The following is a 14,837-nucleotide window of genomic DNA, read 5'->3' on the forward strand; positions in this document are numbered from 1 at the left end:
TACAATAACCTTCCATTGGAAACTTCTCCTGAAGGATGAAAGCACTCTGTGGTGACTGTAGTAAAAGTAAGTCTTAGGAAGATACCATCTGTGACACTGAATATGCTGTAATTACCAACAATGACACATACCTGTAAATTGTACCCCTTCTTCTTAAATTCATATGTTGAAATCCTAACTTCTAATACCTCTGAGTATGACCTTATTTGGAGATAGGGCTTTGACAGAGGTAATAAAGTTAAGATGAGGTCATTACAGTGGGACCTACCTAATCAAATTTGATTGATGTCCTTACAAAAAATGGTAATTTCGACATAGAAATACCCGTATAAAATTATGAGATGTAAAGAGAAGATGGCCATTTATGTGCCAAAGACAGAGGCCTGGAGCAGATCCCATCCTCATGGCCCTCAGAAGGAGCCAACACTACCAATACCTTGATTTCAGAATCCAACCTTCCAGAACTATGAGAAAATACTCTGTTGCTTAAGCCACTCAGTCTGTGGCACTTTGCTATGGCAGCCTAGTGAACTAATACAGCCCCCAATCATCCCACTGAGGACCAAAGCCATTGGTCCTGGCCAGAGCCTTAAGTTGCGTCGTCTTTTCTTTGTCAGGGTTGCTGGTGTAAGAATGGGAGACTAGAAATAAAATGTAAGATTCCAGTTAGAGGGTGTGTCAAGCCAACTAGTGATAAGGTGGAACAGAAACACACAGCCATTGGAGTTTGATTACTCTCATGGTTTATTAATATTCAGATTGAAAAAGGAGCCTTGGAGCCGAAAGTAATGCTAATTGGCACATTTGCTTTATTTATTTTCAAAACAAACTGGGTTTTTAATTTTTTTTTCCTTTTGTTCATTCCATCACATTGAAAAGGAGGAAAAGAAAAATGGTTTTGAATTCACTCGATATTTTGGACTCCTCAGATGAACAGAACATTGCACACACACTTGGAACAGAGAGAGATAGAGAGGAAAGTGGACTCCCACAGGGCCACACGCACCAATTCAAAAAACTTGGATACAGTGCAAGAATTTCCCAAAATGATTGGATCATCATTACCAAAAACTCGCCATAACAACACCAAGAAACAAAAAATGTTTAAGCCACACTGTTTGACTTGGGATCTTTCCTGCTTATTTTTTTTAAATGTTTGCCACATAGAGAGAAAGAGGGCTAGTGGGTGGGAGAGGACGGACTCACAGACGTGAGCAGGACAGGAAGGGCAACTTCAGAGTGGAGCTGAGAAGAGGGTGGGGAGAGACAGGGTCCAGGAGAGGGGAGGGTGGGGACGTGGAAAGCCATTTCTTAAGAGTTCAGGCATGTTCTTGGTCCGCCTCGAGTTCTTCTCCTTTACCCTCATCCTGCCGGGCACTTTCCTTAGGTTTGGTTTCATCTGCAGCTTCTGAGGAAGAAAACAAGATGGGAGAATTGGGGAGGGGGAGAAGAATTAGTATTTTTTTATCACCTGTTCACATGATAATACAATGCATTTCTTTTTTCAAACCATTTCACAAGAGCTTTAAGATGAAAGGAGATTGCTGTCTTAGTAATATAATTTCCAAATTCAGAAGAGTTACTTCGAGAAGATTGTTCAGAGACACACATGAAGAGCTCAGGAGCTATGATATTGGGCGCAAGGAGCCCACACAGAAATTACCATTGTCTTCAATCTCTCAGCCTTACAAGCAAAGTATCCATGTATAGGCTCTTAACATTGGGAATCAACAATAATCTTGTATATTTTTTCATTAGTGTCAGACTAATTGTGACAAGTACTTTATGTGGATCATTGAACAGTCATCCCAACTCTCTCATCCCTTATTTCTAGTATTATAAAAGCTGAAAAATGAAATGCTTGAATTTTCAGTTCCCCTTAAAGCTAAAGCTGTCAAAGCACACTTGCCTTATGAATAAGTGTATTCAATGGGAATGTTTGGAGTGTTTGTAGCAGACTGTCAGCTATTTCCTAATTGCAGTCATTTTAGTAAGATTATCTACTACTACTCATAAATATTTTTAAAGGCCAAAACCTTCCAAAATGACCATTATTAATCATTAAAGACCCAACATACCAATCATATTTTCCAGCAAAAATTTTTCCACAAAACTAACTAAATTCTGATCATCATAATACTTTATGTACCAGCAATGTTCCTCATGGATTACAGAAATTTAGTATGCTAATGGATCATTTAATGTTCTGCCAAAAGAAAGTTTCCAGATTTATTTTAGTGAGGGCCTTCTATAGCAATTTGAAATATTTTTAGAGAATTTAGTTAGATCCCCAGCCTTTCCCAATGTATTTAGTGCCCTCTTGAAATTACAAAAGAATAGAATATTGATTTGAACTGTTTAGAAGGATTAACTATAGGAGCAAAATAATACTTCAAAACTCTCTTCCTAAAATAAAATCTTAGGAGCTAGTATGTATGATTTGAGGGAGATTAAAACATTCAAAATAAAAGGTGGACATAGGTTTGGTAAGGTGAGAAGAATTATATATTTGTGGAATTAAGGGAACAGAATTCAAAAGAGGAAAACAAAACAACAAGGATTTAGGTAACCTGAGAAACAATCATACTTTCTGTCCCCCACTGGTGTGCAATCAGGTTAATTCCTCCCCAATCCCCCCACTTTCTATTGACATTTTTGCCTGGGCCTAGGGGAAAAGGTGACAATTGACATGCATCTGTTAATTGAAGTCACTGCTATTTTCTATTAAAAGAGCTTCAATATCTACATATTCTCTCCTCAAATGCTTCAAAGTATTTTAAATATAATTATTATTTATTCAATAAATTTGTATCAAGCACCTGCAATGTGCCAAGCATTTTTGTAAATATTGAGAAAAAGCAGTGAAGAAACAATAAATATCCTTGTTCTTGTTTAAGCCTTTCATAATAAACTTTTAATGAACAATGAAATCTATAATCATAATATATCAACAGTGAGATCATCCATCAGTCATTAAATCATAACTCTTCAAGGGCAATAACAATATCTATTTTTGCTCAACTTTGAACAACTAGCTCCTAACCCCACCTAGAGCAGGGAAGGCCCTTAATTAATATTTATTGAATGCAAGAATGAGTGGACATCCTTATTTCACAGATGAGGAAACTAAAGTCCAGGAACAGGAAGAGATCTTCCTTAAATCATAAGATTTGTTCATGACCAGGTTTTCCCATTATATCAGGTTGCCATACTCAACCAGTGGGGGTTCAGCTCAAATCCATTTTATCAATTCAGCACTGGAAACTAAGTACCTAGGGTTCACAGGTTTTGAGTGACCTACAAAACTTCCATGATTAAAAACAAACTGTTGTTCCAAAATGTAAAATAAAAGCCATATAATTAAAACGAATAAAGTTCAGTTAGATGACTACAAAAGGTAACATGTCAGTCAGTTAACTGGGATTCAAGTCAACTGAACACACACAATAATATATATTCTATCTAATAAAATAGTAATATGCAAATTAACATCACTCTGCTACACCCACAAGCCACGCCCACCAGCCAATCAGGAGTGAGTATGCAAATTAACCCAACCAAGATGGCTGAGGCCATGAAGCAAGCAGGAGGCTTGGATTTCCCCAGCGATGGAGGAAGCCAAGCTTTCTACCCACCCTGGCCTGCCTTAGCCTCCGCTCAAGGCTACAAAGTTTCAATTATAGAAGATAAATAAATCCCAGATACCAGGGCCTCTGCTTGGGTCACCGGGGGGTGTGGCCAGCCTGCAAACCACCACAGTCCCCTCGCCCAGGCACTCCATGCCCCAAGGGAACCCCCACCCCAATCTGGGACACCCTTTAGGGCAAACCAGCTGGCCCCCACCTGTGCACCAGGCCTCTATCCTATCTAATACAGAGTAATATGCAAATTGACCATCACTCCAACACACAAGATGCCTGCCCCAATGTGGTCAAAGATCCTGCCCCCATGTGGACACAAGATGGCCACCACAAGATGGCCAGCAGGGGAGGGACCAGGTCTGCAAGGGAGGGCAGTTGTGGGTGATCAGGCCAGCAGGGGAGGGCAGTTGGGAGGGATCAAGCCTGCAAGGGAGGGCAGTTGGGGGCAATCAAGCCTGCAGGGGAGGGAAGTTAAGGGTGACCAGGCCAGCAGAGGAGGGAAGTTGGGGGCGACTGGGCCTGCAGGGAAGGGCAGTTGAGGGGGGGACCCAGGCCTGCAGGGGAGGGCAGTTAGGGGTGACCAGGCCTGCAGGGGAGGGCAGTTAGGGGCAAACAGGCTGGCAGGGGAGCAGTTAGGCATCAATCAGGCTGGCAGGGGAGTGCTTAGGGGGTGACCAGGCTGGCAGGCAGATGCGGTTAGGGGCAATCGAGAAGGCAGGCAGGTGAGCAGTTGGGAGCCAGCCATCCTGGATTGTGAGAGGGATGTCCCAGATTGGAGAGAGTGCAGGCTGGGCTGACGGACACACACCCCCGTGAACGAATTTCATGCACCAGGCCTCTATTATATATATTATATGAGATGAGAGTGATTTTATACTTGTTTGATGTTATTGAATATTAAACAAAGGGGTTATTTTTGTATTAGATTAAGGGACAACTAATTAGTAAAAATAGAATGTGTCAAATCAGTGGATTCAATGAAATTCTTATAGGTCACAGGAAATTATGGGGAGAAGAAAATCTAATATAACAAAGTTTTATAACCACAGAAGCAAGGTAAGCTAAGAACTCATAGCAATATTTCTTTAAAAAAGTAAACCTACATGCAAGTGAAGGAAAAAGGCAATCAGATGTGAACCATATGCCTGCTCTAGTTAGAACCACTTTAATGGGAGACTGCACATGAGTTTGATAAAAGTTTGAACCTCAGACAAAGGGAAATTTATTGTGAACAGAATCTGAGTTATAGATAAATGGGTCCATTTGAGCCTGAATGTCAGCAAGAACTTCTGGAGATTGCTAACTTGCTCTTTCTCTCACTGATACTAACTCTAGACAAGTCATTGTAGTTAATAAATCATGTTGACCATATGGTTGTATATCTATATTTTCTTACCTGTTCTATTCAGCAGCCTCTCTGCCTAGAAAGAACCATGACTTATGACTTCCTAGGCCCCTAAAGCACTTAGCTATAGCTAACATATTTGACCCTGACTCTATGCTCAGAACATTCTAAGTATTTCATTCTACGTCATTCTATTTAATTCTCATAGGTACCTTAATCATCCGATTTTATAGGTGGGAAACTGAGGCACAGTAAGATGAAGTAACTTACCTAAGACCACACTGTTTATGAATGGCAGCAAGGAATTCTAACCTAGGACAGAGCCATCTAGGCAGCTTCTACTTTAGATTGCTCTTTCTGCCTTTAACTTTGCCCAAGAAGAGTGGGCTTTCCCAGAGTGGGAGCTAGAGGAGGGAGTCCACAGGTATGTAAGCCTGGGGCCTATAAACTCTAAAAACAGATCTTGAAAAAAGCAGCTCAGAATGAAGGGAAGAATTCTGATTACTTTTGTCTATCTATATAATAAAAGCCTAAGTGACCATTATGGCAGAATGACCAGAATGACCAGTCGCTATGACATGCACTGACCACAAGGGGGCAGACGCTCAATGCAGGAGCATCAGTGCACTCCCACAGGGGGAGCACTGCTCAGAAAGAAGCCTGGCTCACGGCTGGTGAGCACAGCGGAGGTGGCGGGAGCACTAAGCAGCAGTGATCCAAGCGGTAAGGAGCAGCGAGCAGGTGGGTGATAAGGAGCAAGGGGTCCTGGACTGTGAAAGGATGCAGGCTGGGCTGAGAGAACTCCCCCAGTACACGAATTTTGTGCACCAGGACTCTAATCCTATATGGTAAAGAGGTAATATGCAAATTAACCCTAACGCCATAACGCCATCACAAGATGGCAGCGCACACAGCAGGGGTAGGGCTGGCTGTTCCGCATGCCTGCCGCTGTAGTTCCCATGGCCCCGCAGGGAGGCAGGAGGTCCGGCGGCCGCTCTGTACTCCTGCCTCAGGGGTTCCCTTAGCCCCACCATGGGACAGGTCCCAGCTGCTGCTCTGTGCGGCTTCCACCGGGGTTCCCTCAGCCCCACGCACTGCGGGGCAGCTCTGTGGGGGGTCCTGCGGCTCTGTGCAGCTTGATGCTGCATCGGTTTGCGTGGGTGCAGGCAGATCTGGAGCTCACGGGATTTTGAGGCACACGCAAGTGGGCGGGTACTTGACTCTGGGTCTCCTGACGCAGGCAGACTTGACACTGTGTCCCTGTGGGCGCCGGCCGAAACTCTGACAGCAGGGAGGAGGGAGTCCCATCCTCCACAGAATCAGCCAGAATTAGCCATTGGTCAGCCAGCTCTCAGTGGCCTGACAGCCAAGACTCTCATTCACCTGCATCCCAGACCCTGACAGCAGGGAGGTGGGAATATGTCTAAAGTGCAACTATTGAAAACGTAGCTCTGCAGCCGAAAGAAGCCGGCGTCATCGACAAAAAAATGACTGAAGACCAGCGTGCCTCTGAAGCTGAAAGAAGGCGGTGGCAATGACAGAATATGTCTGAAGAACAGCCATCAACAAGTACTACCAATACTGGTAGGAACTGCCTTCTCAGCGAAAATGGAGTACATGAGGATGCAATTCTCGAATATAGTCATGGTGGAATGACTGTTAGATGTCAATTTTGACTATCACTAAATTTCTCTGATGAAAAACCATCTGATGGAAAATTTACTCGATGTTGTAGCAAAGGTAAAGTTTGTCCAAATGATATACATTTTCCAGGATACCATGCATATTTAAAAAGATTAATGACAAATGAAGGTTCTGACAGTAAAAATTTCATGGAAAATATTTGTTCCATAAATAGTTCTTTTGCTTTTGCTTCAATGGGTGCAAATATTACATTGCCATCAGGATATGGGCCATACTATTTTAGAATACATGGACAAGTTTATCACCATACTGGAACTTTACATCCTTCAGATGGTGTTTCTTGGAAGTTTGCTCAACTCTTTATTTTAGATACGGCCGAAGTGACAAGTAAAAGATTAGCAATGCCAGAAAACCAGGGCTGCTCAGAAAGACTCATGATCAACATCAACAACCTCATGCATGAAAAAAAATGAATTAACAAAATAGTACAAGATGCTACATGAGGTAGAAAAGGAAGCCCAATCTGAAGCAGCAGCAAAAAATATTGCTCCCACGAAAGTAACAATGGCGATTAAATATGATCATAACAGTGATCTGGGTTAATATAATTCTCCCCGTTTAACTGAGATTGCTGTCATATTTAGAAATGAAGATGGAGGACCTCCTTTTGAAAGGAACTTGCTCATTCATTGTAAACCAGATCCCAATAATCTGAATGCCACTAAAATGAAACAAATCAGTATCCTGTTTCCTACATTAGATGCAATGACATGTCCTATTCTTTTTCCACATGGTGAAAAAGGCTGGGGAATAGATATTGCATTAAGACTCAGAGACAAGAGTGTAATCAACAACGATACTAGACAAAATGTAAGGACACGAGTCACACAAATGCAGTATTATGGATTTCATCTCTCTGTGCAGGACACGTTCAATCCTATTTTAAATGCAGGAAAATTAACAGTTTATTGTGGACTCATATTCAAAAATGGAGGCCAACCGGATAAATTTCATTAAAGCAAACCAATCTAAGTTGAGAGTTGAAAAATATAGTGGTTTGATGGATATCTCACATCTAGATCTGAAAATGACAATGTGTGATTGGTAAAATGATAATACTTCCATAATCTTTTGAGGGTAGTCCCAGAATTATGCAGCAGCGATATCAAGATGCTATGGCAATTGTAACAAAGTATGGCAAGCCTGATTTATTCATAACCATGACATGCAACCCCAAATGGGCAGATATTACAAACAATTTACAACACTGGCAAAAAGTTGAAAACAGACCTGACTTGGTAGCCAGAGTTTTTAATGTTAAACTGAATGCTCTTTTAAATTATATATATAAATTCCATTTATTTGGCAAAGTAATAGTTAAAATTCATGTCATTGAATTTCAGAAATGTGGACTGCCAAACTCTCACATGTTATTGATATTAGTGAATCCAAATTATGAACAGAAGATGACATTGACTATAGTTAAGGCAGAAATTCTGGATGAAAACCAGTGTCCTCGACTTTTTCAAATTGTTAAATCAAATATGGTACATTGACCATGTGGAATACAAAATCCAAATAGTCCATGTAGTTGGACATCCCCTGAGGGGTCCCAGATTGGAGAGGGTGCAGGTCAGGCTGAAGGACACCCCTTCCATGCATGAATTTCGTGCACCAGGCCACTAGTATAATATAAAATCTTGTTTTGGTACTTTCTGGTGCTAATTGTATAATTTTCAAATGCTAGAAATTAGTTAATACGTACAGTAATCTTTAGTATTTTGTGCAAACACTATGATCATCATGATGAGTGGCAAAGGTAGCTGAATGGCTGAGGCCAGTTGGTCACTCCAATTATCATGATCCAATTAAGATAATTAGTCACATTTCCCATCTAGAGGATCAGCCTCCCACTGAGATAGTCATTGCTTAAGAAGAGGCTGTAGGAGCTAAAATTTACATGACATTTTTAATACCAAGTGACATAGAACAAGTGAGTGAAAGTACAAGGTCTAAAGCTGGCAAATGAGGAAAACCTGCAACTGCTGCTATGACAGCTGAAATCCATCAAGTTCAAGAGTAGAAAACACTTTTTGTTTTTCAGTTTAGCTCTGAATATACTTTTGTTTATGTTAAACATAAAGACCTAATGCTAATGAAGTTCAATTAGATGTTTATCTAATAATGATATTGTAATTTTGGTTAAGACATTGCATGAAAAGAGCAAGATTAAATTAATCACAGAACATATCTATCATCTATCTATCTATCTATCTATCTATCATCTATCCTCTATCTATCCACCTACCTCCCTATTTATCATCTTAAGTGACCAGTGAATTTATCCTCTAGAAGAGTCATTAATATTCTATCTAGTGATGGCTTCTCTCCACAATTCAGTCTTCACCAGGGGAAATCAACCCTCAAATCCAGTTTTATTATAAGAAAAAGTATGTCAAAGAAAAAAACAAATGATGATGCATTTTAGTGGTTTGGTCTAAAAGGGGTGAAAAAGATGTTTTGTATGTGTGTTTTTTAACAAAATTGGACAGTTTTGATAATGTTTATATTAAATAATATTTAAATTCTCAAAAATTACGGTCTGTCAGTTTTTACAGATCGTGTTAGAATCTAGTAAAGAGCTATAAACTTCTCCAGCCTTGACATTTTAACCCTGACAAAAACATTACTTTTTCCAGGCCCCAAGACCTCTTAGAAATCACCATGTTCTCTAGCAGTCTCCATGTATTTGATAATTTTCTGTGTTAACTTCAAAAGAGAGAGTGCACATCATACACAGTAAAGCCATATATTATTCATGTCTTAGAGTGGAAGGATGCTTCAAAAGAGAAGGAAAATGTGTAAATTTACTCATTTATTTATTTGGTGAAAGGTTCTGGGCCATAGTCACTACGTGCCATGCATTGTTCTAAGCACTGCAAACACAGCGGCGGTGATGCAGCAATGAAAACACCAAGCAATGATCTCGACCTTCTTAGAATTCATATGCTAGTGATTACTGGCATGTGTATTGCTTGTTGGAGAAGGAGGCAGAAAAGAAAACATAGTTGCTAGGAAAGAAGACAGCTCAAAGGAGCATACTTTCTCCTGGGATTTGCAAAGTTGAGTATCTTGAATGAATCTCGTAAGTTTTGAAATAGGAAAAAGCCCTAATAGGTATCACATTCTGGATTCACAATAACTATTCCTAAAAAAAGTTCAAGACCACGTTAAGACGGCAATAAAGATGGAAGTCATTTCTATGCCCCTTGGAAACTGTGCGGTGGTAGCCTCGAAAGAGTAAGGGGATCCATGGAAGCCTTCACAGTGGTCCTGGGAAAAGGTACACCAAACTGGCCCTCTGATCCTTGCTGAAATAGATTCTGGAAACTGCTCTTTCCTTTATGCATTCCATTCATTTCCTCGAAAGGGCGAGAAGAGCACGCCTGCACATTCTGTTGGGGAACAAATACCAGGAGCATATGCAGCAGCGGCTGCTTGCGCGTCAGCCAGGCAGCCGGCTGCAGTGCTGCTGAAGGGATGGCGGCGTTCCCAGCTGCCATCGCCCACACTGCGCTCTAATGGCCCTGTTTACTGGCTCTGGTCCAGGCGCCTCCGCAGCCCTACATTACTGAAATTAGGTTGAGTGGATTTCCGAGTAAAACATTACCTCTTGGGACCTGCCCAGCTCTCCCCAGCCTTGTCAACATTGATTAAATAGAAGCTGCTATCATCTTGGGGCCATGCCCACAATTACTCTACCAGTCACCACTGGGCTGGGGTGTTTGCTCCATTTCCTTTTTTTATTTTCATCTTTCTTGAGTATTAAGTATCATCATCTCAAAGTCTCAAAGGAAAGCGATAAAAAAAGCATTTTGCAGCTAACTCACATATGTCCCTCTTATTACTTACGTGGTCTTCCTCTTGAGCTGTGTACCAGATGTTGATCTGCAGCCTGATCATGGCTTTTGGTGGTTACTGGGATCCACATTTTATGCTTTTCATGATCATATTTTACATTTCAAGTTCCTTTGAAAGCACTGAACCAGTGTACACTATTTTGATGTCAACGGAATGGTGCAAATATCACCTATGTCCCCTCCTTGCTCTCTGTAACCCTATTGCTTACAATACTATTCACTTTAGGATTTCAAAGAAGAAAAAGGAAGAATTTAACCAAGGAGAAGACTCAGAGACAACATGGCAGGACCCCAGTGATACCTGAAACGTACTCCTTCTCTCAGAAGTTGAGGCCTAGGATCAAGCTGACTTATGTTCTAGCCTTGACTGTGCAACCAATTAGTCGTGTGACCTTCCCTTTCTTTGCCTCAGTTTCCTAATCTATGAAAAAAATATGGATAATAATGCCCACCCCACCTTATTGCAGGTTGTTTGGAGGTCAAAAAAAGGTACTTGAAAGGACTTTATAAAATTTAAATGCAGTATGTAATATGTCAAGATTTTAATCCAACCTGTGGGATTTGGGTAAAAACAAAAACAAAAAAACAAAACAACACCTATCAAGTTTAACATTTCTATCCCAGGAAGAAAAATAGCAATCCCTACCCACAAACCCACAAAATCTTATTCCCAGATAAATGACTAAGATAATTTCTCCCCTAGAATGTTCCTGTAAATTCTCTAACTCTAATTAGAAAATAAGAATACAAGTGATTTATTAAATAGAGCTGCTCATTATAGAATCTAGGATTTTTAACTGATAGAACAAAAGTTAGTGTTTTTTCTAAAAGGAGAAAAGACCCAGAGATTTTAAAAAGTTAAAACAAAACTTAAAGGAAGTACAGTTTGATCTTGAAAACTTCTTAAACTTTCACTATATAAAATGTCTACCAAGCCATCAAAAATTAGGTGTTTGACCTTCTTTCCCCATTAGATAAGAGAGCTGGTTCTAGAGCCAGACTCTTTACACTTAAATTCTCTCTCTGCAGACTGGTGCAGCCACTGTAGAAGACAGTATGGAGTTTCCTCAAAAAATTAAAAATAGAACTGCCTTTTCTCACTTTGTCCACCTCCAACTCCTCCTCACCCTTTTCCCCTCTGGCTATCACCATACTGTAATCTGTGTCTATACATTTTATAGGGTGATCCCTTTCTGGAAATAAATCCAAAGAAACCTGAAACACTAATTCAAAATAATATATGTACCCTTGTGTTCATTGCAGTGTAATTTACAATAGCCAATATCTGGAAATAGCCCAAGTGCCCATAGATAGATGAGTGGATAAAAAAAACTATGGTACATTTGCACAGTGGAATACTATGCAGCTATAAAAAAAGGATCTCTCACCCTTTGCAACAGCATGGAAGGTCCTGGAGAGTATTATGCTAAATGAAATAAGCCAGCCAGAGAAAGACAAGTATCACATGATCTCACTTATATATGGAATTTAATGAACAAAATAAACTGATGAACAAAATAGAAACAGAGGCATGGATGCATGGAACAGACTGACAGCTGTCTGTTATATATTTTTATATGTATTTATATTTATAAATATAAATTTTATATATACAGATTATATATATATATATATATATATATATATATATATATATATATATATATATATATATAGTATAGAAACAGATAACAGTATGGTGATAGCCAGAGGGGAAAAGGGTGAGGAGAAGTTGGAGGTGGACAAAGTGGGGAAAAGGAAGACAGAAAGAGACTTTGCTGAGGCGATGGGTGCACAATGCAGTGTGAAGATGGTTTTATTGAGTTGTACAATTGTATGGTTTTGCGAACCAATGTTACCCCAACAAATAAAATAAATAAATAAGAGTTCTATCTTTGACATTTACCATGTTTTTGAGTAAGTTATTTAACCTCTTATTGCCTCATTTTCCTTATCTGTAATTTATCTGTAATTGGTGATAATATTGGTACCTGCCTCCTGGGTTTTTTATGATATTTAAATGTGTTAATTATTTAAAGTACTTAATAATGAATGGTGTGTTTCAATAAGTGCTCAATAAGTGTTGACTATTATTACGTGACTTAAAGGGAACTAACATTGGTTTAATTTTTACTATGTGCCAATCATTTTTCTAAGGGGTTTCACACATAAGTATTCAATATACATCTTGCCTGCTTCCCCATTTCTTCATCAATAAAGTGGGAATAATAATATCTACCTCATAGATTTGTGACGAGCATTAAATGAGAGAATAAAGACCTTAATACAGTGCCACTACCTTGCTCACCCATGTGCCTAATGAATGAATAATCTTCCTCTCTCCACATTTATGCTCATCCAATTTTAGCCCACAATCAAAAGGAAAGTTTCTTCAAACATCCAAAGAAAGGTGTTAGAAATGCTCTCAGCAATGTTGCAGGAATGAGACAAACACTTGAAACTGGATCAGCAAGGCAAATTTACTTCTTCCCAGAAGGGTGCTCCTGCCAGCTGAAAATCATGGGCAAAAGCACACCAAACGGGGAGTCCGTTGGGGTTTTATTTCCTTACTCGGGGTCTGCCCTGCCCCTCACTCTGAACTCTAACCTGATTGGCCAGGGTTCAGAGCTCGGATTCCCATTATTTTCTGATTGGCTAATTCAGAGGAAGGGGAAGGGAAGGCAGAACTTAAGATGGCAGCCCCCCTGAGAGCCTGAAGGTCATACCAAGATCGCAGCACCTAAGATGGTGGCCCCCTGACGAATCTGAAGGTCATATCAAAATGGCGGGACCTAAGATGGCGGTGAGCTTCTTTCTTTGACAGAAAAGATGGCTGGTTCACTCCCACAAAGGGAAAGAAGAGTTTGTGCCTTATGAAGTTTTTGCTTGTAGAATGAAAATGAAATTAAAAACTCTGAAAAAAGGCTTTGATGTCAAGGGTTAGGGTCCAGAAATTGTTGGAGAGTGGGAATTTTTGAGCATGCTTCCAGAGAGGCCATGGACTATGCCCCAGATAGAGATGTCAGTGTTGACACTAGGCCAGGCCTTGAGATATGGTCTCATGGCCCCTTCCCAGCACGTAGCCTTCTTTCATAGAACACTGTCAGCTTTTTGGAGACCAGGATGACCTTGTGAATAACATGGTTGTCATTGGCATGATCCTGACGTTGCTTGGGAAAAACTGTTTTGTCTTGGGTTACTTGTTCTGCAAAAACCGGATGTGGTTAATGTGCTTAAAAGCGGTCCTACACAAAGGGTCGCTGCTGCTCTCTGGTCTCCCTGCGTGGAGAATGGCAGAGCAGTCGCCGGGTCGTCCGGCCGCCCGGCTAATAAAGGCTCCCTAAATTTTAATTTGGTCTGGGCTCCAGTGGTCATTCACTCGCATCCGCTCCACAACAGAAATAACTTCAAGAGTACAAATGGGCATGGTCAAACTTGAAGGGCATGATTTTGTGATGCAAGAATCAAGGCTGCTAAATAATAATGTCTCAAAAGGCAATACAGCTGATATTGCCTCTATTAAGAACAGAACAATTTCTCCATTTCATACCTGGAGAATAGCAGCCACTTGATTTTAAAAAGAAACAACTTATCTTCAGCCTTAGCTCTATATGATTCCCTAAATTTTGTAGCAAAAATGTATCATATTGAATGAGCAAGAACCAAATCATCCCCTGTCCCTGGATATGTAGTAAATCTTGTATCTAGCAGGCAATTTATAGAGGATGACAAATCTCCAGGTTTAAGATATCTAATTTTAAGAAAAATTCCCTTACTCAATAATTATCAAATTCAAAACTTGCAAAAGACCTAAAACTTCTTGTCCCTTAACCTTACGGAAAATAATCAAATATAGTGAAAATTTTCAATTTCATGATGAGAAAGACCTTTTCATTTCCAAGAAGCTTTGCAGTTATCTGGGGACAGGGCATGTGTTGGGGAAGACATTGGTGTTCTGATGGGGTAATTCTTTCTACCTATGCACAACTCTTTCTCTTTTCTGGGCCTTCTGAAGCAAGGAACTACAGCAGATTTTGAAGAATAAAGAGAGAACAGATGGGGTAGGAAGGAGCCATTCTCTTAAAAGAAATCCAGGCACAGAAATACCCTACTTTTGGGGGAATTTAATAAAAACATGATCCCTCCCCACCCTACTCCAAGGATAATCTCTAATTCCTCCTGCTGCATTTTGGAGGAAATTAGTAATTTTCAAAAAAAACAGAACTTGGGTATTTGATGTTAATTATTTAGATCCACACTTAAGAGTTGAGGAAAAATATAACTGTT

General features: G+C 40.2%; 1 protein-coding gene across 1 annotated transcript in view; it reads right to left on the reverse strand.

Annotated features, from left to right (window-relative positions):
- Positions 1-800: 800 nt before the first annotated feature.
- GAP43 (growth associated protein 43) overlaps positions 801-14,837 on the reverse strand; it is a 104,540-nt gene continuing 90,503 nt past the window's right edge. Inside the window, exon 3 of the mRNA XM_079766438.1 lies at positions 801-1,408. Within this exon, the coding sequence (XP_079622564.1) occupies positions 1,320-1,408 (89 nt within the window). The 3' untranslated portion in view covers positions 801-1,319. The remainder of the gene's footprint in view (positions 1,409-14,837) is intronic.

This window comes from Cnephaeus nilssonii (genome assembly GCF_951640355.1).
Source record: "Cnephaeus nilssonii genome assembly, chromosome: 3".
In the NCBI taxonomy this organism is placed as follows: domain Eukaryota; kingdom Metazoa; phylum Chordata; class Mammalia; order Chiroptera; family Vespertilionidae; genus Cnephaeus; species Cnephaeus nilssonii.